This window comes from Petaurus breviceps, unplaced genomic scaffold (assembly GCF_028583685.1).
Source record: "Petaurus breviceps papuanus isolate PSGF00001 unplaced genomic scaffold, PetGlider_PUasm1.0 38, whole genome shotgun sequence".
NCBI lineage: Eukaryota > Metazoa > Chordata > Mammalia > Diprotodontia > Petauridae > Petaurus > Petaurus breviceps.
This window is the reverse complement of record NW_027186304.1, coordinates 101,606,829-101,633,384: the sequence shown is the minus strand read 5'-3', so window position 1 is coordinate 101,633,384 and position 26,556 is coordinate 101,606,829. Positions and strand designations below refer to the sequence as shown.

Sequence of the window (26,556 nt, the reverse complement as noted above, 5' to 3'; positions counted from 1 at the left end):
ATATATATATATATATATATATATATATATATATATATATATATATACACACACACACACACACACACACACACACACACACATACACACATATACATGTAAGTACACAACAAGAGGACCCAGGATACCTTTCAGAATTGAAGGAAAAATGACAAAGTTACAATGGAGGCCTACACAAGGGAAAATACCTCAGAGAAGAGCTGTCCAAAAAAAAAAATTGACATGGAACAGAATATCAATGTGGAAAAACAAACTCCAGTTTTCCCCTCATTGTAACTCTATCTAGGATGGTAGTGTAAGTAAAAGAGGAAAAACAGATCCTTTCAGAAAGGTTGCCCATCAGAATGGTAGATCCTTTCTGTATCCTTTAGTTTGTAAATTAAAATATTCTATATCTTGAGGTCTTGTAAGCCTGAGCGCTTGTAAGGGGAGCTTGTGGCTACTTTTAGCGGAGTACCAGATACTGAGGTTACCAGGCTATTCCTCAGTGGGGACAATAAGCCAGACAGCCTGCATATTTTGCTGTTAAACATACAGTCATAGCACTTTAGAACTAGAAGAGATGAAGGAGATCATATAGTCTTATCCCCTTACTTTGAAGATGAGAAAACTGAGGCCTGGTAAGGTTAAATGACCAGACCAACTCCTGGAAAAGAAGCCAGGTTACTTGCTACTCACTTAACTCCATCACCATAGGCCCTCCAATAGCACTGCTTGATAACACATCAGAGTAAACACCATGTTTTCAAGGTTCTCTAGTCCAGGCTTAGAAGAAAGCTTGAAAATCCTTATTTGGATCAAGGGGTAAAAAGAACTGCCTTCTGTGAGCCAAAAGAATTACTACTTTTTTATACTATAGTCAACAGAAATCTTTCCTTAAAATTCTCTCACATCCCCCACTGTTGGGAATGTTACATCCCTCTCTACTGTTGGAGAAGGGCAAAAGTAGAGTCTCTAACTAGGGATTCAAGCCTGATCATTCACTAAATATGCAGTTAAGACAATCCAACCGCCAAACGTAAAATAAAGCCTTCAATGTTCCTACAGAGACTCTTCCCTTGCTGTTGTTTGCCTGTGATCAGACTGTTCCTCATGATTACTGGCAGCCTGATGGAGTCAACCTTCCCTTCTCCCTACCCTAAGAAATGAAGTTGGTATAGCAAGATATTTTATATCTTCTCTTCGTTTTACAAGTATATATTAGCAGCAGTTTTCACTGTTTAATAAGATCTCTGTAAGAAATTTAATTTCTTTGTTAAATCCCGATACATATTTTTAATTCACAAAATGAACCAAAAGTGTTCTCTTTTAACTTATCTTGAGAAATACAGAATAATGTCGACCCACTTTTATATAGTTCTTATCTCTAAGGGATACAAAGCATTTTATAGACATTTTCAAATTTATCCTTGAAATTTCCCTGTGATCTAAATAAAAGATCCACTTTTTACGGACACTTAACTAATGAGCACTTACACAGAATGTCACATCTGAAAAATTCAATTCAAATGAACACGCATTTTAAAATCTTAGTACTGGAAGGGTCCACAGTAATTGTAGCTCTAACATCTCCAAATAATGGTCATCTAGTCTATGCTTGAAGCCCTCCAGTAACAGTTACCCCCTACCATTCAAAGCAGCAGATTCTTTATGATGTACCTAAATGTGCCTCTCTGAAATTTTTACCTATTGATCCTTGTTCTGAATCCAGTCTAGACTGTCTTCCACATGACTGCCTTCAAATACTTAAGGATACCTATCATATCTTAGCTATTCCTTTCCATTTCTCCCAGTCCTCACATTGAATGGTTTCTAGGTCTCTCACCATCTTGATCATCCTCTAGGATGCTCTCCAATTTGTCAATGCCCTTCCTAATATGTAGCACTCAAAACTGAACCCAGTAATGGGGGCAGAATGTAGTGATATTATTATCTTGCTTGTTCTGGACACCTGATGGGATTCAAGATCACAGCTTTTTTAGCTGCCAAACCACACTGATCACTCATTGTGTGCTTGTGGTTCACTACAACCATTTTCAAACAATTTGTTATTTGGCTATATCTTACCTTGTACTTGTAAAATTGATATTTTCTGGTACTCATTGTTTTTATATTTATTTCAATTAAATTTCATTTCACTAAATTTGTCCATCTTTCCAGACATGTTAAGATCTGTTTAGAAACTGATCCCTTCATCCAAATTTGATAAGCCTCTGTCTATGCTTTATCCAAGGTAACAATAAACATTTTAAATAACAAAGACCCCAAGATTTAACCATCCTATTAATGACTATACTTTGGGTCTCTGTGCACTGAACCAATTCTGAATATCTCTAACTGTACTATCATCTGGCCCTTATCTCTCCATTCTGTTCACAATGATAATATGAAAGATTCTGTCAAATCCTTTGCTTAATACCTATATATTCTACCTATATCTGTAGTATTCATTTGACCAATAGGTCTACTCATCTTATCAAAACAGGAAGTGAGGTTAGGCCCGCATGTTTCCTTTTTTAATGAAGCAGTGCTGGCTCTTACCACCATAAAGGTGGGGTTGACTGATTTACTCAACCCCACCCCACCTAAAGTAAGTGATAAGGTGTCTAAAATAATTCAATTATAGGCCTTAGACTAGAGGGTAGAAGATGGCCTAGAAGATAGACTTCAGGATTTGGAGTCCAGAAGATCTGAGTTTGAATCAAGCCTCAGACACTCCCTAGCTGGATTACCCTGGACAAATCAGTCACTTAAGCTCTCACAGCCTCAGTTTCCTCATCTGTGAAATGGAAATAATAAGGCACCCACTTACAGGGTTGTTGTGAGAATTAAATGAGTTAAAATATTTAAAGTACTTTGCAAACTTTAAAGCTATAAATGCTTGCAATTATTATTAACTGTAAAAAAAGTACTTTGAACTAGAATTGAGTTACACAAGAATCACGTTTAGATAGGCTAAGGACATTTTGTCATGCCCCAAGGATCATCTATAAATTACCAAGAAATTGAGAAGGGATTCGATCCAGGAGCCAGAGTTAGTGTGGCAATTGTATTAAACCCCTTGGGCAGGAAAAATCTGTCAGGGAAAGACAATCTTCCACTTTAGTCTTAGGTCACCTACTCCATTCCACCTTGGCTAGAAGAGGACCTTATAAGCTCTGAAGGGTACAGAGGATTCTGAACTTGGCATCTTCTCACCATCATTTGACTACGGCACCCTCACACCCTCTGTCCCTTCCCTCCCTTGCCTGTGCTTGGAGCCCCATAACAACCAGTTGCAGCAGTATCTGCACTGAGGTCCAAGGACAGAAAGACACAGATTCATTATACTTAAGGAGAACTTCTTGAGCGTCTCACAAATGGGAGAAGACTTTTAGCAACCAGGAGCTGTGGGTTATATCTCTGTCACATGTACTTGCTAAGCTAGAGTTCACTTTCCCCTAGACTCTATATGTACCTATGGGTCACAGAAGTTTTTTTGGGGGAGGGGATTGTTTTGTATCAACTGTTCTTACTACATCTATCAACTTAGTAAATAACCCTTTCTAAAATCTAGGGTCAAATGTAAAAATCCTCCACTGGGCAGGAATCTCTTCACAGCCTGGCTCAAGCCCATTTTTCTAGTCTCATATTTTACTCCTCTTTCTACCATCTAGTCAAATGGACTCTTCCTGGTCAGCAACATTCCATCCCCCATCTTTGTGCCTCTGCACAGCCTGTCCCCTATGTGTGCAACACACCTCCTACCAGACCTTCCACACCCTAAAATCTCTAGATTTTAGAACCGTTAGAACTCAGTTCAAGTGCTTCCCCACACACAAGATCTTTTCTGATTTCCTCTCCCTCACATCCCAACTGTTAACATGTTCAGTCATTCAGTCATGTCTGATTCTTTGTGATCCCATGAACTATAGCACACCAACACTGTCCATGGGGTTTTCCTGGCAAAGATACTAGAGGGGTTTGCCATTTACTTCTCCAGTAAAGTAAGGCAAACAGAAGTTAAATGACTTCTCTAGGGTCACACAATTAATATGTGTCTGAGGTTGGATTTGAATGTAGGTCTTCCTGACTCCAGGCCCAGTGTTCTATCCACTGCACCACCTAGCTTTCTTCATTAGGGCTAATGCCAATAAGCAGCCACTACCTTCCCATCCCACAGACTGGGTACTCTGTCTTCCTGGTTGTGATTACAGCATTTACCCTTTAGGCTTCTTCCTTGCCACTTCCCTTTCTGTGGGGTAAGTGACCAGACTTCCAATGTACTGCTGGTGGAGAACCAGCCGCATCCTGCAAAGGTTCCTCATCAATGGCCAGACCAAATCAGAGCTGGTCCAGCACTTCCTCCTGTGTCAGTGATCCTGCGTGTGTTACAGCCTGCCTCAAGGCATGCCTGTCACTGCACTATCTGCTTAGGCTGGTCTTGTTTCCTTGCCTCCCTTCAAAAGAATCATCTGTGTTACTTTCCACTCCCAATTATTCTTTCTGGTGTTGTACCTTCTGGGCTCTGCCAGGAGGGACAAAATGACAGCTCTTGAATCTTCCCCTTCTGAAGGCTTATTAACTCCAAACAGAGGCTTGAATTTAAACACCACATCAATCAGGAACTTTTCCTCACCCTCCTAAGTTTCCTGTACTTCCATCCTTACAGATGGAGAATGCAGTGAGATAATCTGAGTTTAGGTCCCAGCTCTAATACTTATTAGCTACATGACCTGGACAAGGCACTTAATTTCTCTAAGTTTCTGTTTCCATATCCCAGGAAATTTGGAACTCAACATTTTTAAAAAAGAATATTAAAAATAAACAGATGATTTTTTTTAAAGTAGAGATCTAAGGAAAAAAAAAAAGGAAAACAAAATTCTACATCTTCTTTTACTGTCCCGTATAGTCCTTTACTTGCCTGTGTAATGTAGCATTAGTAGGATTCTGCCATTTGAAAAACACCTACCATTTGGGGGGTGCTAGTAAATGTATAACAACCCAATTCTCTCCTCCAAAAAATGCATACAGGACACTTTTTAAGTGTAACCTGAATTATTAGCATTTTCTTCCTTAACTTTTTTAACATCTAAACTATGGGGGGAGAACTTGAAGCCTCAAAGAATCCAAGGGCTGCACTTAAGGACCTAAAGGGCCATGTGTGACCTCAATGCTACAGGTTCCCCATACCTGATACAAATAGAAAAACAATAATTTTTTTTAGAGGGCAATTGGGGTTAAGTGACTTGCCCAAGGTCACAAGGCTAGTTTTTATGTTAAGTGTCTGAGGCTGGATTTGAACTCAGGTCCTCCTGACTCCAGGGCTGGTGCTCTATTCACTGTGCCACCTAGTCACCCCCAAAACAATAAATTAAAAAAAAAAGAAAAAAGGTTTGTAACCTTAAAATGCTTTATAAAAGTGAGCTATTTTCATCATTATTTTATTCCCCCTTGACTTATTAAAGCTCTTTCCAGTAAAGAGGCTATAGCCTCAGGAGTTACTGAAGACCTGACCCTGTGAATGATCCTAGGAAAGTTATAAAAATGATGGCACATGTGCTCAAATGAGTCTGTCTGTGATCTCATCAATTCAGAAACCCTTTGAGTTAGGTGCTATAATATCCATTTTACAGATGAGGAAACTGAGGCTGGGATAGATCAAGTGACTTGGTCAGTTACATAACTAATAAGTGTCTAAGAAGTCCAACACTATCCCCTGCTATCAAAGGGCACCCTCCCTGGGTTACAGGGATAAGGGGAACCCCCTTTTTATATTGGTGGTTGCTTGTCAGGGATCCTTGAAAACTATCAGGATATGCTGACCTCTGACACTGTCATGCTTGAAAGAATAGTAAAGAGCTAAAAAGATGTTCAACTGAACAAGCATTTATTAAGTACCTACTAGGTACCAGGCATTATGCTAGGAAGGGAGACAGATACAAAGGTCAGAATGGCAATATTCCCTGCCCTGCAAAAACTTGTCATGAATTTAGATCTTGTGACATAAAATAATTGCTATTTAGCACTTTGGTATGTTCTGTCCCTAGGACGTCAAGTAGCTTACAGCCCAGAAAAAAGGAAGAGACACTCTGATGGGGAACATAAACCTAGCCGCACAGGGAAAGAGTCAGACAACTAGACTCCTCAGAGCTGCATAATTCTGTCACTATGTTCTCTTTGCTTTCCCTTCTTATAAAGCAGAGCTGTCAGACTTGCAGTCCCAGGAACCAGATTAAATGTAACTGGGATAGGTTTGACAAAATAAATAAAAATACCACACAATAAAGATAATGTTAATCAATATGTTAACAGGCAAAGATCCATATCTATCTGAGTTTGACACTGCTGTTATAAAGCCTACAGGTCAGCATCAGTTCTGGAAGATAACACAGGCCCTCTCCAGTAAAATGTAATGTATCTTTCTTTGTACAGAATAAAGTGCTAGCTTTTAGGTAATATACAAGCTAAGTAATTATTATGCCAAAACAAAAAGGAGATGGCCAGGCTTCTCAAAATGGTTTTTTTCAAAGGTACTAAACACTATTATTATTGATAGTAATAATAATCATAACAATACATACTCTGTATTTAGAGCCTTTACTCATAGCCTTGGAGTGTGTCTATGATATATGTTATTCATAGCACACCAATTAGCTTAAAAAGTTAATTAAAGCTAGAAAGAAATTAGATTGATTCTATAGGAAATACTGGGAAATAAAAACGGAAATGAAGTCTATAGTAACAATTCAGTGTTCCTTCAAGTAATTTATGCTCTGGCAAAAGATCTATCACCACTGTGAATTTGGAAATACGGGAAAGAAATTTGATGGCTGGTAACTTTTGCCAATCGCAAAACTATACATGAATCTAAGACACTACTGTAGCTAAATTATAGCAACTTTTCTCTAAATAAGAAGAAATTTTCTTCCAATGAATAGCATCTTTTTAAAAATTCTATGTCTAATTAGGATCACATTTGATTTGATTTGTCAAAGCTAAATTTTTTTTAAAAAGGGTATCAGTGACTCCAAAAAATATCTCTGGATATGACTTTTATACCGTTTTCTCTGTTACCTATAGCCTCATTTTAATGACCCATTTTCTAGGCAATTCTTATAATTATAAAAACACACAGCTTTTGAGGAAACTACAACTGTTCATTTAGAGGAAGACAACACTATGTAATATATTCTATATTTATTTGGCTTTCTAAAAGGATGTGGAAGTGACCTTAAGCTAAGGCTGCAAGGTTTGAGCTCCTAAATGGTATTTTCAAATTGGAAATTCTTCAAAGATGCACCCAGGGATGGACTCTGTGTCTGTCATCTGAGAACCACCCAGGTCAAGGACAGCATCATCATCTTTAAAGAATTACCACCTGTGATACTGTTTTTTTTGTCCATGGAAACTTAAAACCATCTACCAAGAAGTGAAGGGACTCTGATTTACAATCAGAGGAGGGAGCATACAAACTGAAAGAATCATAGATTAAAGTACTAACCAGGAAAATGAAGTTTTACTGATTAACCAGTCCATCAACAAATCCTTATTAAATGCTTGCTGTTAATAAAGCACTGTGGTAATTAAGTGCTGAGCAGAACATGACCTTTAATTTCAAGTTATGTTCCTATTATTAACACGTGATAGAAAAGTGTTCCATATCACTTTTTAAAAATTAAAATCCTAACCCTTTCTATTCAGATGAGAGACATGTGTTCCAGTGACTGGTACAGTGCTATGGTGACACAAAAAGAAAACTGACTGGTCTGCAGGTGAGAAGATGGGCTTGAGACCTGCCCCTAACACTTATTAGCTGTGCTACTCTGGGCAAGTTGTTTAATCTCTCCAGCCTGCTTCCTCACCTGTAGAGTAAGAGATGTCTAAACGATTCTCCAGCTCTAAAAATTCTAAGTATGTGATAACTCAAATTTTAAAGGAAAAAAAATTTAATCAATTTATTAAGTAATACTGAGCTGTCAACCTTTTAATGGTCTTGAATAAGTGGTCATAGTTACAAATTAAGATCACTATTGAAATTCAACATAAATATGATTGTCCCCATCCCATCCTCCCCCCCACCCAATAACTATGGTGGGATTTTTTAATTTGAATAATTAGCTATATGGATACAGCACCAGGCCAAGAGTCAAGAAGATCTGAGTTCAAATCCAGCCTCAAACACTAACTAGCTATGTGACCCTGAACAGGTCACTTAACTTTGTTTACCTGAGTTTCCTCATCCTGTAAAATGAACTAGAGAAAAAAATGACAAACCACTCCAGTGTCTTTGCCAAGAAAACTCCAGATGGGGTCATGAAGAGTCAGACATAACTGAACAACAACAAAAAATTTCTATATAATATAATATTTTCCCTTCCCCAAACCAACCTGATTTGTCTTCTGAATCATCGAAGTCCACACTGAAGGAATGACCACTATTGCTGATTATTTTAGCTGAGGTTGGATCATACTTGATATTGAGAGGTCGGAGAGAAGAGTCATATTTCACTTCTTTGGTAATGATCTCAATTGGAGATTGGTGATCCCCATCAGCAATTGGGAAAAGTTCACTCCAATGAATAGGACCTATGATGATGAGAAAGAACTAAGTAACTTGGTTTGTTCATTCATTTATGTCTATATACATATACATACATTATCTTAGGAAGATTCTGAAATCCCCTGGTAGTATAAGGCAGCACTTGAACTAAACTGCCAAGCCTTCAAATTCTACTGCAGAGTGCACAACTCCGATGTGCTGGCCACTTTGTTCAAAAGCAAAACACATGCTTGCCAAAAAGACTATTTTATGGAGAACTCACACAGGGCAAGCGCTCACATGGTGGTCAGAAGAAGTGATATAAGGATACTCTCAAGGTCTCTCTTAAGAACTTTGGAACTGTGTGACTTGGAAGGCATTGGAACAGGACCATGCAGCATGGCATGCCCACATCAGAGAAGATGCTATACTCTATAAGCAAAGCAGAATTGAAATAGCTCAAAAGAAACGTGAGAGGCACAAATTTAGAGAATCCACCCCAAATGTTCACACGGACTATTTGTGCCTAAGGAAAAGCATTCTGAGCTCATACTGGTCTGATCAGTCACAGTCAGACACACTGAAACTTGATCCTAGCAGAGTGATATCATTTTGGTTCTCTTCAAAAATGGACAACCAACACACACGTATATATGCATATGCATGTGTATATGTATATATATATATGTATGTATGTATGTATGCACACACATAAATAATCTATGCAGGCCTCCTATGGGAACTACTATGTCCTAGGTGCTAAAAGATACAAAAAGGAATGAAATGGTCCTTGACCTCAAAGGGGATGACTGTCTAGTTGTAGCTTACCACATTTTTTTCATTATCAATATAAAACCCTTTGATTTTCCCTAATTAAATTTCTAATATCTTCCCTTTGTATATGAGGAAGTCATAAAAGTATATCTAACGTTCTTTAAAAAAAAGCCTGACTTTCAAAGAAACCCTAAAAGTCATTACTGGAAAAAGATGTGCCTTCTTTTCTGTTCTAAGAAATAGAATATTGGTCTTCTGCAAATGTAATGGGCAGCAACCCACAGGCTTACAAAGGTGAGGCAGAGACTTGGGAAAGAGAGGGCCAAAGAGGAAGATGGTACTCAAGGATGTCCTTGCCTCACTCTTTAACCATTCATAGACTTCATCTGTGCCACCCTGTCCTCATCTTGGTACTCTTAAGTAACACTTAGTAAACCATCTTCCCTCAATGTTATGATATGGAGCATAGGCTCAGGAAGAATGACACTTCTTCACATAGGATTAAACAAACATCCTTCTCCATATTTCAACACAGAGAAGTCTGGTGGCCAGAGGTGATGTGAATAACCCATTTAGCTTTTACTTTCTCACACTACTGAATACTGTATTACTAGGACAGTACTATATTGGAAGCCTATCTCATCATCTTCAACAAAATCAGTAAAAAAAAAAAAAAAAGGTAGTCACCTGGATAGCTCAACTCCACTTTATGGGGTTGGGCTTGCAAGAAAAGACTTTTAGAGGCTGTTTATTTTCTCCTAGACACTACTGCTTCTAATTTGCATAGCAACCACCAGTTGAACAGAGGTGACTAATTTTAATTCTTTTTTTCAACTAAGTGGCTAAGTCATTCTCTAGTCAGGATAAGTAACTGAAGAGTATTTAACATACTTGTAAGCAAATGATGCTTCTTCTATGAAACCCCCCTGCCACCACCAGCAGCCCTTTATTACAATAAAGCATAATTTGTGATTACTAATATCTGCATAAAGGAGATTATAAATTAGAGCAAAATTTAAAGAAAATCAAATACCCTAGATAGACTCTTATAACTTTCACCTATATTTTCACACTGCTTAATCTCACCAATATTTCTTTTATTTTACACTAAGGAGAGATCTTAAACTTTTCCTTTCTTTTATGTTTCCCCAAGGTCAATCCAGCTATCTATACCATTTTTAAGTTAAAAGGCTTTTCAGCTTACTTCAGCTCTGTATCCAGCCCAGTGAACTTAACTAGAAGCTTTGCTTGTCAAAAGCCTTCAACTACCTGCTCAGTTTTTCAGAGATGATAGGTTTATTATTAGTTTTTTTTATTTAGGTCTCTAATCAAATACCATTGTATAACAATCCAGTCTTTTTGTACTTCTAACTACAGCTCCAACAGCTGACAAACTTTGGTTTAAGTGGAAGAAAATTAGGTTGCAGATGAAAATATGCATAACATCTATTTACTGTCCTGTATCTTTTCCCAATCAAGAGATTTCTCAGGGGCATCTAGGTGGCTCAGTGAATAGAGCACCAGCCCTGGAGTCAGAAGGATCTGGGTTCGGATCCGACCTCAGACACTTAACACAAAAACCAGCCATGTGACCCTGGACAAGTCACTTAATCCCAATTGCCCTCCAAAAAAAGGGGGGGATTTCTCTAACTTCTCTCCTTATCTGAAGTCCTTTAAAGCTCAAAGCTCTTTTGTATTAAATACCAAAGGTTACCTATTAACTAACTATTGTATAGTTTGCTGCACTAGTAAACCTACTTCTTAAAGAAGTTCTTTTTTTGAGAACATATGATTTAAAACACATGTTAAAGTGACATGCACAATTTCAAAACAGAATTATGTAGTGGTTTCCCTAGAACAACTCAAGAGCCATCTCTTACAACTTGAAATCAGTTCTAAATTCCTGGTATATGAACACTCTAGATATCCAAGACCAAAATCAGTAAATAAAGCCTATCAAAAAGCCTTTTGGTGATCCAGTTTCAGATACTTTGTCCAAGATCACAATGAATTTACAGGGGGGAGGGGGGCACATAAATATTATAATCCCAAGCAGAGATTCAAGTTCTGCCTTTGCTTAAAACTTTTCTAGACCTGACAAAAGAATTTAGGAATGAGTATGAGCTTCTCTGCAGGCCATATTTTCTATTCAATACCCTACTGAGCAGGGCTTTTTTTTTTATTCCCTTCTGAACAATAAGCATACTGCTGGCATCCAGTAACAAATACATAACAATAATAAAAATTATTCCAGCTGAGAAGGAAATGAAGAGGAATACATTTTTGTCTTTCAAAGTACGAGCTGAAATTAGGCAAATATAAAATTGCAATTAAGACCTCAGGAAGAAATTCTCCAAAAGCATTCATTAAATTATACTTTTAAATTTCACCTGCTGCCATTATCTTCACTAGCACATTCATTAAGCCAGAGTATAACACTAATTAGAAAATAAATCCATCTTTCCAACTTCCCTAGTGTGCATTCTACAGTTTGTTTAGTGTTTACCATACAATACACAGCACGACACAGGAAACTGATTTTTGTTTTACAATTTTACTTTTGGCAAAAATTAGAAATATATTTATATAAAAAATACAAATCTTACCTAAGATATACATTAAAACATAACCAATACTTGGTTCATTATATAACGACCTAATTGACAGTCATCCACAACATGAATTCATTGAGTGATGATTCGTTACTTACTGGCATTTAAAGTAGAAAAACTAGAATTATTGTTTTACTCCATCAAGTTTGGGATCTACATGAACAAACATGCATATTATCGTTGGAGTCGTTTCAATCCCTGAAATCTACGCTTTCACTGGAGATTTACAAACAGCAATTCTTCATCTCGATAGGTGGTGGTGTTAAGAATCAGCACCACTGCAGCATCACAGGAAGAATCGCGTACTTGAGGAATGGGCATAACCCATAACCGCTAACCAGACCGCCGTGTGCCCGACTCCGCTGCAGCCCGTGCCGCCGCACCTTCTTTCCAAGCAAAAAGAGCCCCTTAAACCCCCGCAAGCTGCAGGGGCCTGACCCAGCTTGGAGAAGTGCCTGGCACACCGCACGCCTCAATTCGTTTAAAAGGAAAAAAAAAAGGACTGTTATTTGATCGGATTAGTACTTCTGACTTCAGGTAAGCAGTTACTACAAAGCGAAGGTTAGCAAGCGTTTCAGGAAATTATTTAGTGATGGGTTTCTGTAACCATGACAATGATGACACACACCAACTCTCGCCAAAAAAAAATTAATGCTTTTCACAGCAACACGTCACAGACCCTGCCAACCCTGCCCCGGCTGTGGGCTTTGCAAACCAACTAATGAGGAACCAGAAAGTTTCCTCCAACTCTACGGAAGAGCCAGGGGTGCGCCCTCCCTCGGCTCTCCTCAGCCGGGCGCCGGGCTGCCCCGGGCCCCGCAGCGCGCCCCCCAGACACAGCGAGTACAGAGAGCCGCGCGCCGCAGGCTGGAAACCCCCGCCCTGGCTCGGCGCTCTCCAAGTTACCCAACTCCTGCCCCTCACCGTTGTGCTCGCAGTAGCCCCAGCTGAGCCTGGACATGGTTGCCTCGGGGTGAGGAGGAGGCGAGGCCGCGTGGACTTCGGAGAGGACAGACGGGAGCCCGAGCGGACGAACAGCGGCTCCGCCAGCCCCGCGCGTAGCAGCCGGCTCGGGAGTGAACTTGAAGTCGCGCGGCCGGGAGACGGCCCCTCCCAGCGGACTCCGCTAGGGGGCGGTGCTCCGGGGCGGGGACGGGAGCGGGGCTGGGAGCGGGGCTGGCGAGGCGCCCCGTGCCGCTCCGAGCCACCCGGGGGAGGCGCGGCCCGGGGGGAAGGAGGGCGCGCCCCGGGAACTTTCGCCCCGCGTGGGGTCTGGGGCGGGCAGAGACGAGAAGGGGCAGACGCGGAAGAAGCAATGAATGCTGCAGGGCACCCGCCCTTCCCCCCCAAGTTAGAGTGAAGAGGTACACCCCCACCCCCGCTCTGCAGTGGGTGACCTTAGGCAAGACACTTGAAGTGCAAGGCCTCAGTTTCCCCGTCAGTAAAATGAGGTGGATAGCTTCTAAGGTCCCGATAATAATAGCAATAGCAGAGCAGCTTTATAGATAATATATCACTGGGTCTTCACAGCAGCCCTGTAGGAGGTAGATGCTTTAATTTCCCCATTTTACAGATGAGGAAAACAGGGGAAACCGCTTAAGAATGTGCCCAGGGTCACACAGCCAGTAATCGTTTTAAGTCACATTTGAACTGGGGTCTTCCTGCTTTAAGCCCCCAGCGCTGCCCACTGCTCCACCTGGCAGCCCCAGGAAAAGGGAGGGGGTTAAAGTGTCTCTGAGGTCCCAGAAATGGTTACGACAACAAATAGAGCACCCGCTATATAAAAGTAGCTTTACATTTATCTCACTTGATTCTCACAATGTTCAAGTCTAGGGGTGCTGGGACCCCGAAATTCCAGGGCAAACGGGGGCCTGCCTCCAACGATGACCCGAGTCTTCTTTTAGCCAGAGACTAGGTTTATTAGAACACCCGCTGGGGTGGGTGAGACTTTAAGAATTATTCCAATTGACCAGATTTTAAGAATCTAAGCATTTGTGACTCTGGTATTGATAAACCTGCCAGAGTGAATCTGAGCCACGGGTCAGACTGGAAAGGAATCTGAGCGTTTTAATGGAGGTAAGATAGATTGTGGTCAAGGGTCAGGATGGAATCAAGGAGTCTCAGGCGGGGCAGGTGCAGACAATGAGGGGCTGGGCTAGGTTAGAGATAACAGAGAATTGGAGGTTTGGGCTCGGGGCCATAAGGAAAGGCCAGCTGACTGAGATAGGTCAAATTGCTTCAGGTGATTGCCGGAGACTGGGCCTAGTGGGAAAGTTGAGGGGATGGCTTCCAGGGCTTGTACCCTGTCAACAATAACCCCGTGAGAGGGAAGTGCTGTTTTTCCTTCTATTTTACAGATGAGGAAACCGAGGCCAACAGAGGTTAAGTGACTTGCCCGGGTCACACAGCCAGTAGCTCTCTGAGGTCACATTTGAAATTGGGTCTTCCTCTAATACCATATTCAGGGCTCTATCCACTGCACAACCTCACAGACCCAGTGAAAATAATCGGATTGGAGTAAATGGTCTTTAAGATCTCTTCTCAGACACTACCGAAACCCTGCTGTAGGCTTTCATTAGCTCAAGCTCAGCCTGCTGGTCAGTCTCCCTGCCACACTTCACTCCAATCCACCCTCCACTTAATCCAGTGATCTTCCTAAAACTCAGGTGTTAATAAGATCCAGTAGCTCCCTATCACTTCCAGGATGAAAAATAAAACCTCTGTTTGATGTTCAAAGTCCTTCATAACTTGAGCTGCCAGACACACAAACATACCTTTCCATTCTTTTTACCTTTCACTCCCACACTCAGTTCTCTGGAATCCAGTGACACCCAGTGATGCTGGCCTCCTTACAATTCCTCCCACAAGTTCCTCCCAGCATTTTCAATGACTATCCCTACGCCTTAAAAATACTTTCCCTCCTCATCTCTTCCTCTGGGTTTTCTGGCTTCCTTCATGTCCCGACTAAAACTCCCTCTTCTTTGAGAGACCTTCTCAGATCCCCCTTCATGTTAGTGCCTGCTTTCTATTATCTCTAGTTAATCTTCTATAAGGCTTGTTTGTACATAGTTGTTTGCATGTTGTGGTTCAGTTGTTTTTGGCAAAGATACTGGAGTAGCTTGGCGTTTCCTTCTCCAGCTCATTTTACAGATGAGGAACTAAGACAAACATGGTTAAGTGACTTGCCCAGGATCACACAGCTACCTAGTAAGTGACTGAGGCCAGATTTGAACTCATGAAGATGAGTCTTCCTGACTTTAGGCTGGTCACTCTATCCACTGAGTTACCTAATTACCCCCAATAAATAGTTGAATGCAATTTAATTAATAACTGAGAAAAATTCCTGAATACATATTCCTATTGACTACCTATGCCTATATATTTCAGTTAGAAACTTGAGGTCAGAGTCATTGAATTTTAGAACTGGAAGAGATTTAAATACCATATAATTCAATCCTCTCATTTTACAGAATTAAAGAGATCTGTCCAAGGTCATACTGTTAGTTGTGGCAAAGGCAAGGCTAGAATCAAGGTCCCCTGACTTTTATATGCTCCAATGTTTTTGGTTTCCCCCCCCCCCAATGTACTACAGTTATCTAAATATGAAATCGCTAAAACTTCAAATTGGGAAACTCAACTATAGATGAACATCCAAAGGTCCACCAGCCTCTCTACCACCATCAAATAAGACCAAAAGTACAAGGAATAATAATCCATCTCCCAAACCTCTGGGTCACTGCCCCATTTTCTACCCCACCCCCACCAACCATCATCTAGGGAATAAATGAATTAATCAATGGTAAAGCATTTTTAGATGCTTCTTATTTGTCAGAAACTGTGCTAAGTGCTAAAGATAAAATTACAAGAAAATAGTACCATGTTTGTCCTCAAAGAACTTACAATCATGCTCACACAAAATGGCCACGTAAAGAGGTGGAGACTTGGTTCTGGGCAAAATAAAGTGAAAGTTCACCTGTCAGAGCCTAAGGTGGTCCCAGAGTCTAAATTTAAGGTTTGGTGGGATGATGAGAGGGTTAATTAAGCTCAGTGACTGTAGTGCAGCTGTAGTCACAGCACTGATGGCATAGTTCTGAATCACAAAATATAACAGACTTTCCATATATAAGACAGAAGCAAAACATTTATTCAGACACCAGAAAGCCAAATCCCAACAGCAGAAAACCAAATTCATCATAGCAACAAAGAAATCTATATATGATAAGATGGCAGAGAGCAACAACATCCCAAAGCCTTCCCATAAACAAACACTCACAAGTCTAGCTGTCTCCTTGCCTGCATGTGTCCTCTCTCCTTACTCCATTCTAACTGCTCTGACTCCCAGCTTCCTCTTAGCTCTGCTCCACCCTTCAGCAAATGCCTCCCTCCACAGGCTCCATATGATTACATTCAGCCTATTAAGGGGCAGGCAAGATGTTCAAATTCCCATTACCATTACAGCAGCATGACTTGGAAATGGCCCTGAAGCAACCAAGGGTATTGTAGGGTACAAGTGAGATGACAGATGCAAAATACTTTATAAACCTTAAAGCATTATACAAATGCCAGTTATTATTATCATTATCATCACTATGATTATAATAATCTTATTGTGATGATATTATCATCAGATCATCATCATCATCATCATTATTATTATTATTACTATTATTATTATTATTATACAACCACCAGTCTTCCAGTCTGGTAATGACTCTATCCCCTGAGTCTTGTCCTGCAATGTTTATAGGTAATACAAGGTTGTGGTGGTAAAAGTTCAACAACTGGAGGGGAAGGAAGCAGAGGCAATGGGGATAGGAATATGTATGCATGCGTACTCTTAAATCTGATCTGCATTAGAAACACTTACTTAAATCTAGACAATCAACAAAATGATAAGTCAAATTTGTATTTCTGGGGTATAAATGCTCATACTGAAAGTTTAACAGTTGACTCTCAATGTTGAGAGGTGGCTCCAAAACACCCCCCCCAGAAGCTCCTTGAGTAGCTGCTATCTTGTAGCTGCTTCTACAGATGATGCATCTCCCAGTTCCTCAACAGCCATAGCTACTGAAAACCTAGGAAAGAAGGTTCTCATAACCAAAGTCTGGTACCATCGAATGGTTCAACATCCGAAATGGATCTGATTTTACCCATGGAAGTGAATTACAATCTGTTTGGCTGCTAAACTCTAAGGACCATGGGATTTTTCCATGTGATTCATGCACCCTAAGGACTATGGGACTTTTCCATGTGAGTCATGCCTTAAACTTCCCATAAATGTTGCCTTCCACAGCACCTACCAAATGCTTTACACATAGTAGATACATAATAATCTTTTTTTAATCATTCATTCTAAGCCAACTCTTAAGTGAATGAAAATTCTAACTATATTAACTCCTACAAGGGATAGGAGCCTCATTATTCTTGCAAATATTTTAGAATTTTTATATTTAGTATTTAGGGTTTTTATTAATTAAATTAATATTAAATTAAATTAAAAATAATTTAGGATTTAGAAATAACGATGTCATTTTGTTCCTCTTTGAGCATGAAGTATAAAAGTCTAATCTAGCCTTTCCTTAATTGATGGGTATCCCCTCAGTTTCCAATTCTTTGTGGCCATGAAAAAAAAAAAGCTACTTTAAATATGTTTGGATATATAGTTCTTTTCCTCTTTCCTTGATCTCTTTAGGTCATAGAAGTAGTAGTGATAATTACTGGCTGAAAGTATATTCACAATTTAAGAGCTATTTGGGCACAGTTCCAAACTACTTTTCAGAATGGTTAGGCCAATTCACAGCACCACCAATAGAGCATTAATGTATCTGTTTTCCCATAACTACTTCAACATTTTGGCATTTTGCTTCTTTGACAGCTTTGTCAATCTGATGAATGTGAGGTCATACCTCAGAGATATTTTTATTTGCATTTCTCTAATGATTAGTGACTTAAAGCTATTAATAGCTTAGATTTATTCTCCCAAAAACTATCTATTCATATCCTTTGACCATTTATCAATTGGTGAATGGCTCTTATGCTAATAAATTGCAGTCATTTCCCTCCATAGCTTATAAATAAGACCTTTATCAGAGAAATTTGCTACAAAGAGTTCTCTACAACTTCCTACCTTTCCTCTAATTTAAAGTATATTCATTTTGTTTGTGCAAGGACATAATTTGTACAAATTTACATAATCAAAATTGTCTGCTTTCCCTCCCTTGAACCTATCTCTTGTTTGGGAATAAGTATTAATATAGCACAACTATGACAATGCTAGACACTATACTAAATACTCCTTACATATATTATCTCATTTGGTTTGGTCATGAACTCTTCCCCATACATAAATCTGACTGGCAATTTCTTCCATACTTCTCTAATTTGTTTATGATGTAACCCTTATGTTTAAATCATTTGGAGCTTGTCTTGGTTTAAAGTATAATATATTGTACTATATTTAGATTCTGCCAGACTGCTTTCAAGTTTTCCCAACAGTTTTTCCTAAATATCTAGTTCTTGTGCCCATGGCTGGATTTATCAATAGTTTGGATTTATCAAACTGTAGGCCACTGTGCTCATTTACTTCTGTATATCCATTGATCAATCTTTCTCTTTCTTATTCATTACCAAACTGTTTTGACTATTACAGCTTTTTTGTTTAGTTTGAGATCTGGTACTGCTAGACCCCCTTCCTTCCTACTTTTTTTTTTCATTAATTCTCCTGATATTCATGACTTTTGTTCCTTCAAATGAATTTTATTATTTGTTTTAGTTCTATAAAGTAGTTTGATTGGCATGACACTGAATAAGTATATTTATGTAGCATTGTCATTTTTACTACATTGACTGAACTTACCCAATATGGCTCTTAGTTTTAGTTAGGCTCTACTCATAATAACGAAAGTAGTTTCAACAGGAATAGGTGTTGTATTTTGTCCAAAGCTTTTTCTGAACCTATTAGTATAGTCATATGATTTGGGGTTATTAAAAATATTAACATGGTCAGTTATGTTTACAGTATTCTCAATACTGAATCAGCCCTGAATTCCTGGGATAAATCCAGCCTGATCATAGCATATAAACTTTGAACCATGCTGTTATAGTCTCTTTATTACTATTTTATTTAAATTTTTGCATCGATATTCAATTAAGATTATTAGTCTATATTTTTATCCGTTTTGATTTTTTCTGGTTTAGGCATCAAGATCATTATTAAGTCATAGAAGAATTTTATAGGATCCCTTCTTTTCCTATTTTTCTTTTTAAAAAATTTATTTTAAACATTCTTTTCTTTTTAAATTGAGTTCCAAATTCCCTCCCTCCTTCCCAACCCATCCCCACCCACTGTGAAGACAAGAAAAACCATACATGTGGAATCATGTAAGACATATTTTCATATTAGCCATATTACAAAAAAAAGAAAAGAAAAGCAAAAAAAAGAGAGAGAGCGAGGAAGAAAATTATATTTCAGTTTGCACTCACAATTCCTCAATTCTCTCTCTGAAGGTGGACAGCATTTTCTCTTCGTTGCCTTGGATCATTGTCTTGATCAGAGTAGCCAACTTGCTTATCATTACAACTGTGCACAATGATCTCCTGCATCACTCTATATCAGTTCATATAGATCTTGCCATGTTTTTTTCTGAAAACACTCCACTTCTTATTTCTAATAGCACAATAGAACTCTATCATGATCATAAGCCACAACTTGTTTAGCCATTCTCCAAATACTGAGCATCCCCTCAATTTCCAATTCTTTGCCATCATTAAAAGAGGTGCTATAAGTATTTTTGTACAGTAAAAGTGCCCCTAAGATTAATATGTCTATTTTCTGAGAGTTACCTTACCAGGCAGATACACTGGACACAGAGTAAGCCTGTTTGCCAAAAGGAGCCAATCAGGAACCTGCAGCAAGCCAAAATCTTGCTCACTCCCAAGTGCCTTTGCTGCTATTCACTAGCTGAACTTGCTGAGCTGTGCACCCCAAAATGACCTAGACCAGTCTTGTGGGCAGTTGTTCCTGCAAAACATCCTGCTTCTGTGGCCCACCTGCTCCTGGGAAAGAATATCCATTCTTTACCCTAATCCCTCTCTGAAACTCCTCTTTATGGTTTTCTTTTTTTGCTTTTTTTCTTGGAGGGCAATTGGGGTTAAGTGACTTGCCCAAGGTCACATGGCTAGTATTTGTGTTAAATGTCTGAAGCTGGATTTGAACTCAGGTCCTCCTGACTCCAGGGCCAGTGCTCTATTCACTGTGCCACCTAGCCGCCCCGTCTTTGTGGTTTTCAAGCATAAGTTGCCCTTGCCTCTCCCAAGCTGTGGGCTCTTTTGTACTCTAAACTGTGGTGCCTCTGCACTCGTATCTGATTTTCCTCCTGATAAAACTTTTGTGCTTTCAACTCAGCTTGGACTCCTCCGCATTTTGAGGAGTGGGATTTACCTGGTTGACAGTATATATAGGTCCTTTTTGTTTTACTTTGATATCTTTGGAGTACAGACCTGTTAATGGTATTGCTGGGTCAGTAATAATTATAGCCCTTTGGGCATAGTTCCAAATTCTTCTCCAGAATGGTTAGACCCATTCATACCTCCACCAATAGTTTATTAGTGTACCTATTTTCCCTTGTCATCTCTAGCATTGGTCATTTCTGATAGATGTGAGGTAGTAACTCAGAGTTGTTTCAATTTTCATTTCTCTAATAGTGATTCAGAACATTTTTCATAAGACTACAAAAAGTTTTGCTTTCTTCTTTTGAAAACCCCCTGTTCATATCCCTTGATCATTTATCAATTGGGAAGTGGCTTTTATTTTTATAAATTTGACTCAATTTCCTATATATTTGAGAAATAAGACCTTTATCAGAGAAAGTTGCTGGAAAATTTTCTGACTTTATTATCTATGGTACTTTTGGGTAAAATGTAGTTTCCCTGATTCACCTCTTTTAAGTAGGTCTGGTTTTGCTTTTACTTTGCCTGAGATCGTGATTGCTCCCCCTGCCTTTTTTTTTTTACTTCTGCTAAAGCATAATAGCCTCTGCTACAGCTCTTAATTTTAGCTCTCCCTGTGTTTTTCTGTTTCAAGTATGCTTCTTATAAATAACATATTGATGGATTCTGATTTCTAATCCATTCTGCTATTTAATTCTGTTTTATGGGTGAACTCATCCCATTCACATTCACAGTTATGATTGCTGTGTATTTCCCTCCATCATAGGATTACTTCTGTTTATCCTTCTTTCTCTCTTTTTATCCTGTCTGTTTTTCTCAAAAGTCTGTTTTGCTTCTGACCACTGCCTCCTTTACTCTGATCTCCCTTTTATCATTCTTTTCTCCCTTACCCCATATCTCATATCCCCTTCCTCTCCTATTTCTCTATTGAGTCAAATAGAACCAAGTGTGTATATATATTCTTTCCTCTTTGAAACAATTCCAGTGAGAGAGGTTCGAGTATTACCCACCATCTCAACCCCATTTCCCCTTCCACTATAAAAACTCTTTTGCACCTCTGTGAGAAAATTTTCCCCATTCTACCTCTTACCTCTTCCCTCCCCTTTTCCTAACACATTCCTCTCTCACCCTTTCATTTTTTTCTTTCTTTTTTTTTTTTTTTTTGCTTTTTGGAGGGGGGAAATGCAAGGCAGTTGCAGTTAAGTGACTTGCCCAAAGTCACATGGCTAGTAAGTGTTAAGTGTCTGAGGCCAGATTTGAACTCAGATCCTTCTGACTCCAGGGCCAGTGCTCTATTCACTGCGCCACCTAGCCACCCTCTTCATTTTGTTTTGAGATCATCCTAACATAATCTACTCACACTCATGTGCTCTTTCTGTGTAGATACCTCCAAATTACTATTATAATTACAAAATTCTTAGGAATTATGGGTATCATTTTCTCATATAGGAATGTAAACAGTTTAACTTTATTAAGTCTCTTGTGATTATTCTTTTATGTTTACATTTTTATGCTTCACTTGAGTCTTGTGTTTGAATGTCAAATTTTCTATTCAGCTCTAGTGTTTTCATCAGGAATGCTTGAAAGTCATCTATTTCATTAATATCCATTTTGCCCCCGAAGGACTATACTCATTTTGCTAGGTATGTGATTCTTGGTTATAATCCAGTTCCTTTGACTTCTGGAATATCATATCCCAAGCCCTCTGCTCCTTTAACATGGAAGCTGCTAAATCTAGTATAATCTGTGATCCTGACTGTGGCTGCATGATATTTGAATTATTTCCTTCAGGCTGCTTGTAGGCTATAATAATCCTGGGGAGTTTTATTTTGCAATCTCTTTCAGGAGATGATCAGTGGATTCTTTCAATTTCTATTTTACCCTCTCGATCCAAGATATCAGGGCAGTTTTCCTTTGTAATTTCTTTAAATACAATGTCTAGACTTTTTTTTTCTGATAATGGTTTTTAAGTAGTCCAATAATTCTTAAATGATCCCTCCTGTATCTATTTTCCAAGTCAGTTGTTTTTCTGATGAGATATTTCACATTTTCTTCTATTCGTCATTCTTTTTTTGACTTTGTTTTATTGTTTCTTGATGTCTTATGGAGTCATTAGTTTCCATTTACTTAATTATTTTCTTGAGTAAGCTTTTGTATCTCTTTTTCCATCTTACCAATTCTGGTTTTTAAGGAGTTCTTTTGTTCAGTGAATTTTTATGCCACTTTTTAACATTAGGCCAATTCTGTTTTTCAAGGTATTATTTTCCTCAGTATTTTTTGTGCCTCTTTTCCAAGATGTTAATTCTCTTTTAATGATCTTCTTGTAGCATTCTCATTTCTTTTCCCAATTTTTCCTCTACCATTTTTATCTCTTTCTTCAATTTTTTAATCTCTTCCAGGAATTCTTCTTGGACTTGGGTCCAAGTAGCACTTTTCTTTGAGGCTTTGCTTATAGCTATTTTCAGTTGTTGTTATCTTATGAATTTATATCTTGGTCTTCCCTGTTACTCTGTTAGTTTTTTGTGGTAAGGTTCTTTTTTGTTATTTTCAAACCTATTTCTTGACTTTTCACTGTATGTTAAAGGTGAGATCTGCTCACCTGGAATTGTGCAATCACCAATCCAAGTTTTAGGTTTTTTTCTGTGCTACTATTTTCAGAACGAGTTCTGGGGGCTACAAGTTTTTGGTACTTCCAAGGCAGTGTGATCTGGGGAAGGTATGGGCACTGCTCTTTTGCTCTGAACTCTGGCATTCACCCAGGACGGACCCCTTTTCCCCTGCAGCTGCAAGTTCTAGTGCTCCTCTCTGTTGTGATAGTGCAACCCAGAACTGCTTATGGGCAATAGAGTTGTTAATCAGTGCCAACCACACCCAATGTCAGAAAATGGTCCTCTGTAATATCTTTCTGACCAGTTGTCCAGCCCTCTTACAGTCTGTGTTGACTGAGAGCTCCAGAAGCTGCTGCTATTGCGACCACCCACACTGGTGCAATTACTGTGCTCTGGGAAGGCTCCCACCCTTGTATCACAGACCTTTCCTGCCAAACTCCTAAGTTGTCTTAATCTGGAAAAATACCTCACTCTGACCTTTTGATTTGAGGAGTAATTTTAAAGTTGTTGGGAGAGGAATGTTAGGAGAATTCAGCTGGAATGCTGCCTGCACTACACCAGCTTCTCCAATTTTTTCAAATAATGTACCTAGTATTGGAATTAATTGTTTAAATGTTTGATATAATTCACATTTACATTCCTGCATGGGAAGATGACACTTATAACTCCTGAGAACTTTATAATTATTAGGTCAGTTAGAAGGATTATGTATAGACAGAGAGCACAGGTGTGTCTGCTTGACAATGATGATATGATAATAAAAAAGAAAAAAATAAAATTAAGGTAAGAGAGGGATATACTAGAAGGGGGGAGAGGTAGAGTGAATACATAAAAGAGGTGTGCAAGACCTTATACAGTAGAGGAGAAAATGAGGGATGGGTGACAGACAAAGTTTAAACCTTACTTTCATTGGAATTGACTCAAAGAGTGAATAATATACACACTCAGTTGGGTATAGAAATCTATCTTACCCTACAGGAAAGTAGAAGGGGAAGGGAATAAGAGAAGAGGGGTGGTGTGATAGGATGAAGGATGGACTGGGTGTAGGCAGTGGTCAGAAACAAAACACATTTAAGGAGGCATAGGGTGAAAGAAGAAATAGAGAAGAATAAGCAAGAGAAAAAAATAGAATGTAAAGAAATACATAGTCAGTAATAACCATGAAAAAATATTTGCAGCACATTTTTTTCCGACAAAGGCCTCATTTCTCAATTATATAGAGAACTGAGTCAAATTTATAAAAATATAAGTTATTTCCCAATTGAAAAATGGTCAAAGGATGAAAAAATCTAAATTATATATGGTCATTTTAAAAAAATGCTCTAAATCACTACTGATTAGAGAAATACAAATTAAAACAACTCTGAGGTACCACCTCACACCTATCAGACTGGCTAATATCATAACAGAAAGGAAAATAACAAATGTTGAAGGGGATATTGGGAAATTTAGACAATACTGCACTCAGTGAAGTTATGATGATCCAATCTAAGTGATCCAATTATTCTGGAGAGCAATTTAGAACTCTGCCCAAAGGGCTATAAAACTGTGTATACCCTTTGACTCAGCAATACCACTGCTAGGTCTATATCCCAAAGAGATTTTTTTAAAAAGAGGAAAAGAAACTATATGTACAAAAATTTTATAGTAACTCTTTTTGTGGTGGCAAAGAATTAGAAATTGAGAGAATGCCCATCAGTTGGGAAATGGCTGAACAAATTGTGGTACCTTAATATAATGGAATACTATTGTGCTATAAGAAATAATGAGCAGAGTGCTCTCAGAAAAACCTGGAAAGACTTTCATGAATGGATGCAAAGTGAGGTAAGTAGAACCAGGAAAACAATGCACAAAAAGTAACAGCAATGTTGTATGATGATCAACTGTGAACTACTTATCTATTCTCAGCAACACAATGATCCAAGACAATTCCAAAGGTCTTATGATGAAAAATACTATCCATCTCCAGAGAAAGAACTGGTGGAGTCCAAATGCAGATAGAACCATACTTTTTAAACTTCATTTTTGTTTGTTTGCTTTTTGTCTATTTTCCTTCACAACATGACCAATATAGAAGTATGTTTTGCATGACTGACATGTATAACCTACATCAAATTACTTGCCTTCTCAATGAAGAGGAAGAGGAGAGAAGAAGGGAGGGAGAGAATTTGGAACTGAATTTTTTTTTTAAATCAATTGGGGTTAAGTAACTTGCTCAAGGTTACACAGCCAGTTATTTCTGCATGTGTATCTGAGCCCAAATTCGATCCCCAGGGAATCCAGACACTGGGGCCGGTGCTCTTACTCGCTGAGCCACCTGGCCACCCCTAAGCAATTGGGGTTAAGTAACTTGATCAAAGTTAAACGGCCAGGTGTTTCTGGGTGGGTGCTAAGTGTCTGAACCCGGATTCGATCCCCAGGTCATCCCAACACTGGGGCCGGTGCTCTTACTCGCTGTGCTACCTGGCCACGCCATGGAACTGAATTTTTAAAAAATGAATGCTAAAATTATTTTTACATGAAATTGGAAATTTTTTTAATGCACCAGACCAGATATTGATGAACAAATTCAGAAAGTTACCGTGACTCATTTATTCAGCCCAGTTAGGAAAACAGGGAGGTCTGTGGACCCTGAGACCTGGGGTCAAGCCTAGATCCACCTCCTGTAGAGCACTCTAATGCCTAGGAAGGGACTGTTAACAGCAAGAGGGGGTCCTAAAACTATACTGGGCACTACCAGATCCAAATCAGGTAACTGCAACAGGGACTTGTATGAACTGACAATTTTGTCATCTACTACCCAGTTATGGATCACAGACCCAGGACAAACCAAGAAGGGGACCTGGGCTGTATATAGAGAAAAGAGGAAGTTCTAAAACTTGTAGCAGTAGTGATGTAACTCAATCCTCAGGTTCAGAGCAATCTCACTTCCAACATCTAGCCCACCCTTCAGAGGAATAGATAATGTATGAATCCCAGGCCAAAGAGGAACCTACAATCTAAACCAATAGAACTTTCCAGATGGCAGATGGGGCAGAGTCCAGTAGTATTTTAGTCTTACATAGACCCAAACCTAGGTGAAGAATTTACAGAGCTCAGACTACGAAGGCAGCAATGGGGACTTTTCCCAAAAGCTTATAGGTGAGAACCTGGAATATCACAACACTCAAACCTACCAAAATCAGCAATAAGACCATCCCAGACCTCTCTAGGAATGTGGCAGAACCCAACCCTAACATCCAGGGAGTAGGCTCAAAGAATGGGCAAACACAAAGAACCCCACCATAATAAATTATTATGGAGACAGGGACATTCAAGACATGAACAGAAGAGAATGAAACTAAAACACCTACAAGCAAAGCCTCAGAGGAAAATACATCTTCTGGAAGAAATGAAGCAAGAGTGAAATATTTTTTATGAATGGAATAGAAGTGCTTGAGGAAAAATCTGGAAAAGAAATGTTATCTATTGAATAAAGAATTGGAAAGGAATTAACAGCTTTGTAGAAGAGGTATAAAACTTTGCCCAAGCAACACACTGCCTGAAAATTAGAATAGACCAAGTAAAAACCCATTACTCCATGATGCAACAA

At 39.0% G+C, this 26,556-nt stretch overlaps 1 protein-coding gene across 1 annotated transcript in view; it reads right to left on the bottom strand.

Annotated features, from left to right (window-relative positions):
• The window catches only part of CA13 (carbonic anhydrase 13), a 49,353-nt gene extending 36,321 nt beyond the window's left edge, over window positions 1-13,032 (bottom strand). The window contains exons 1-2 of the mRNA XM_069100204.1: window positions 12,832-13,032; window positions 8,371-8,568 (exon numbers count right to left, since the gene is read on the bottom strand). Coding sequence (XP_068956305.1) covers window positions 8,371-8,568; window positions 12,832-12,868 — 235 coding nt within the window. The 5' untranslated portion in view covers window positions 12,869-13,032. The remainder of the gene's footprint in view (window positions 1-8,370; window positions 8,569-12,831) is intronic.
• Window positions 13,033-26,556: the final 13,524 nt, after the last annotated feature.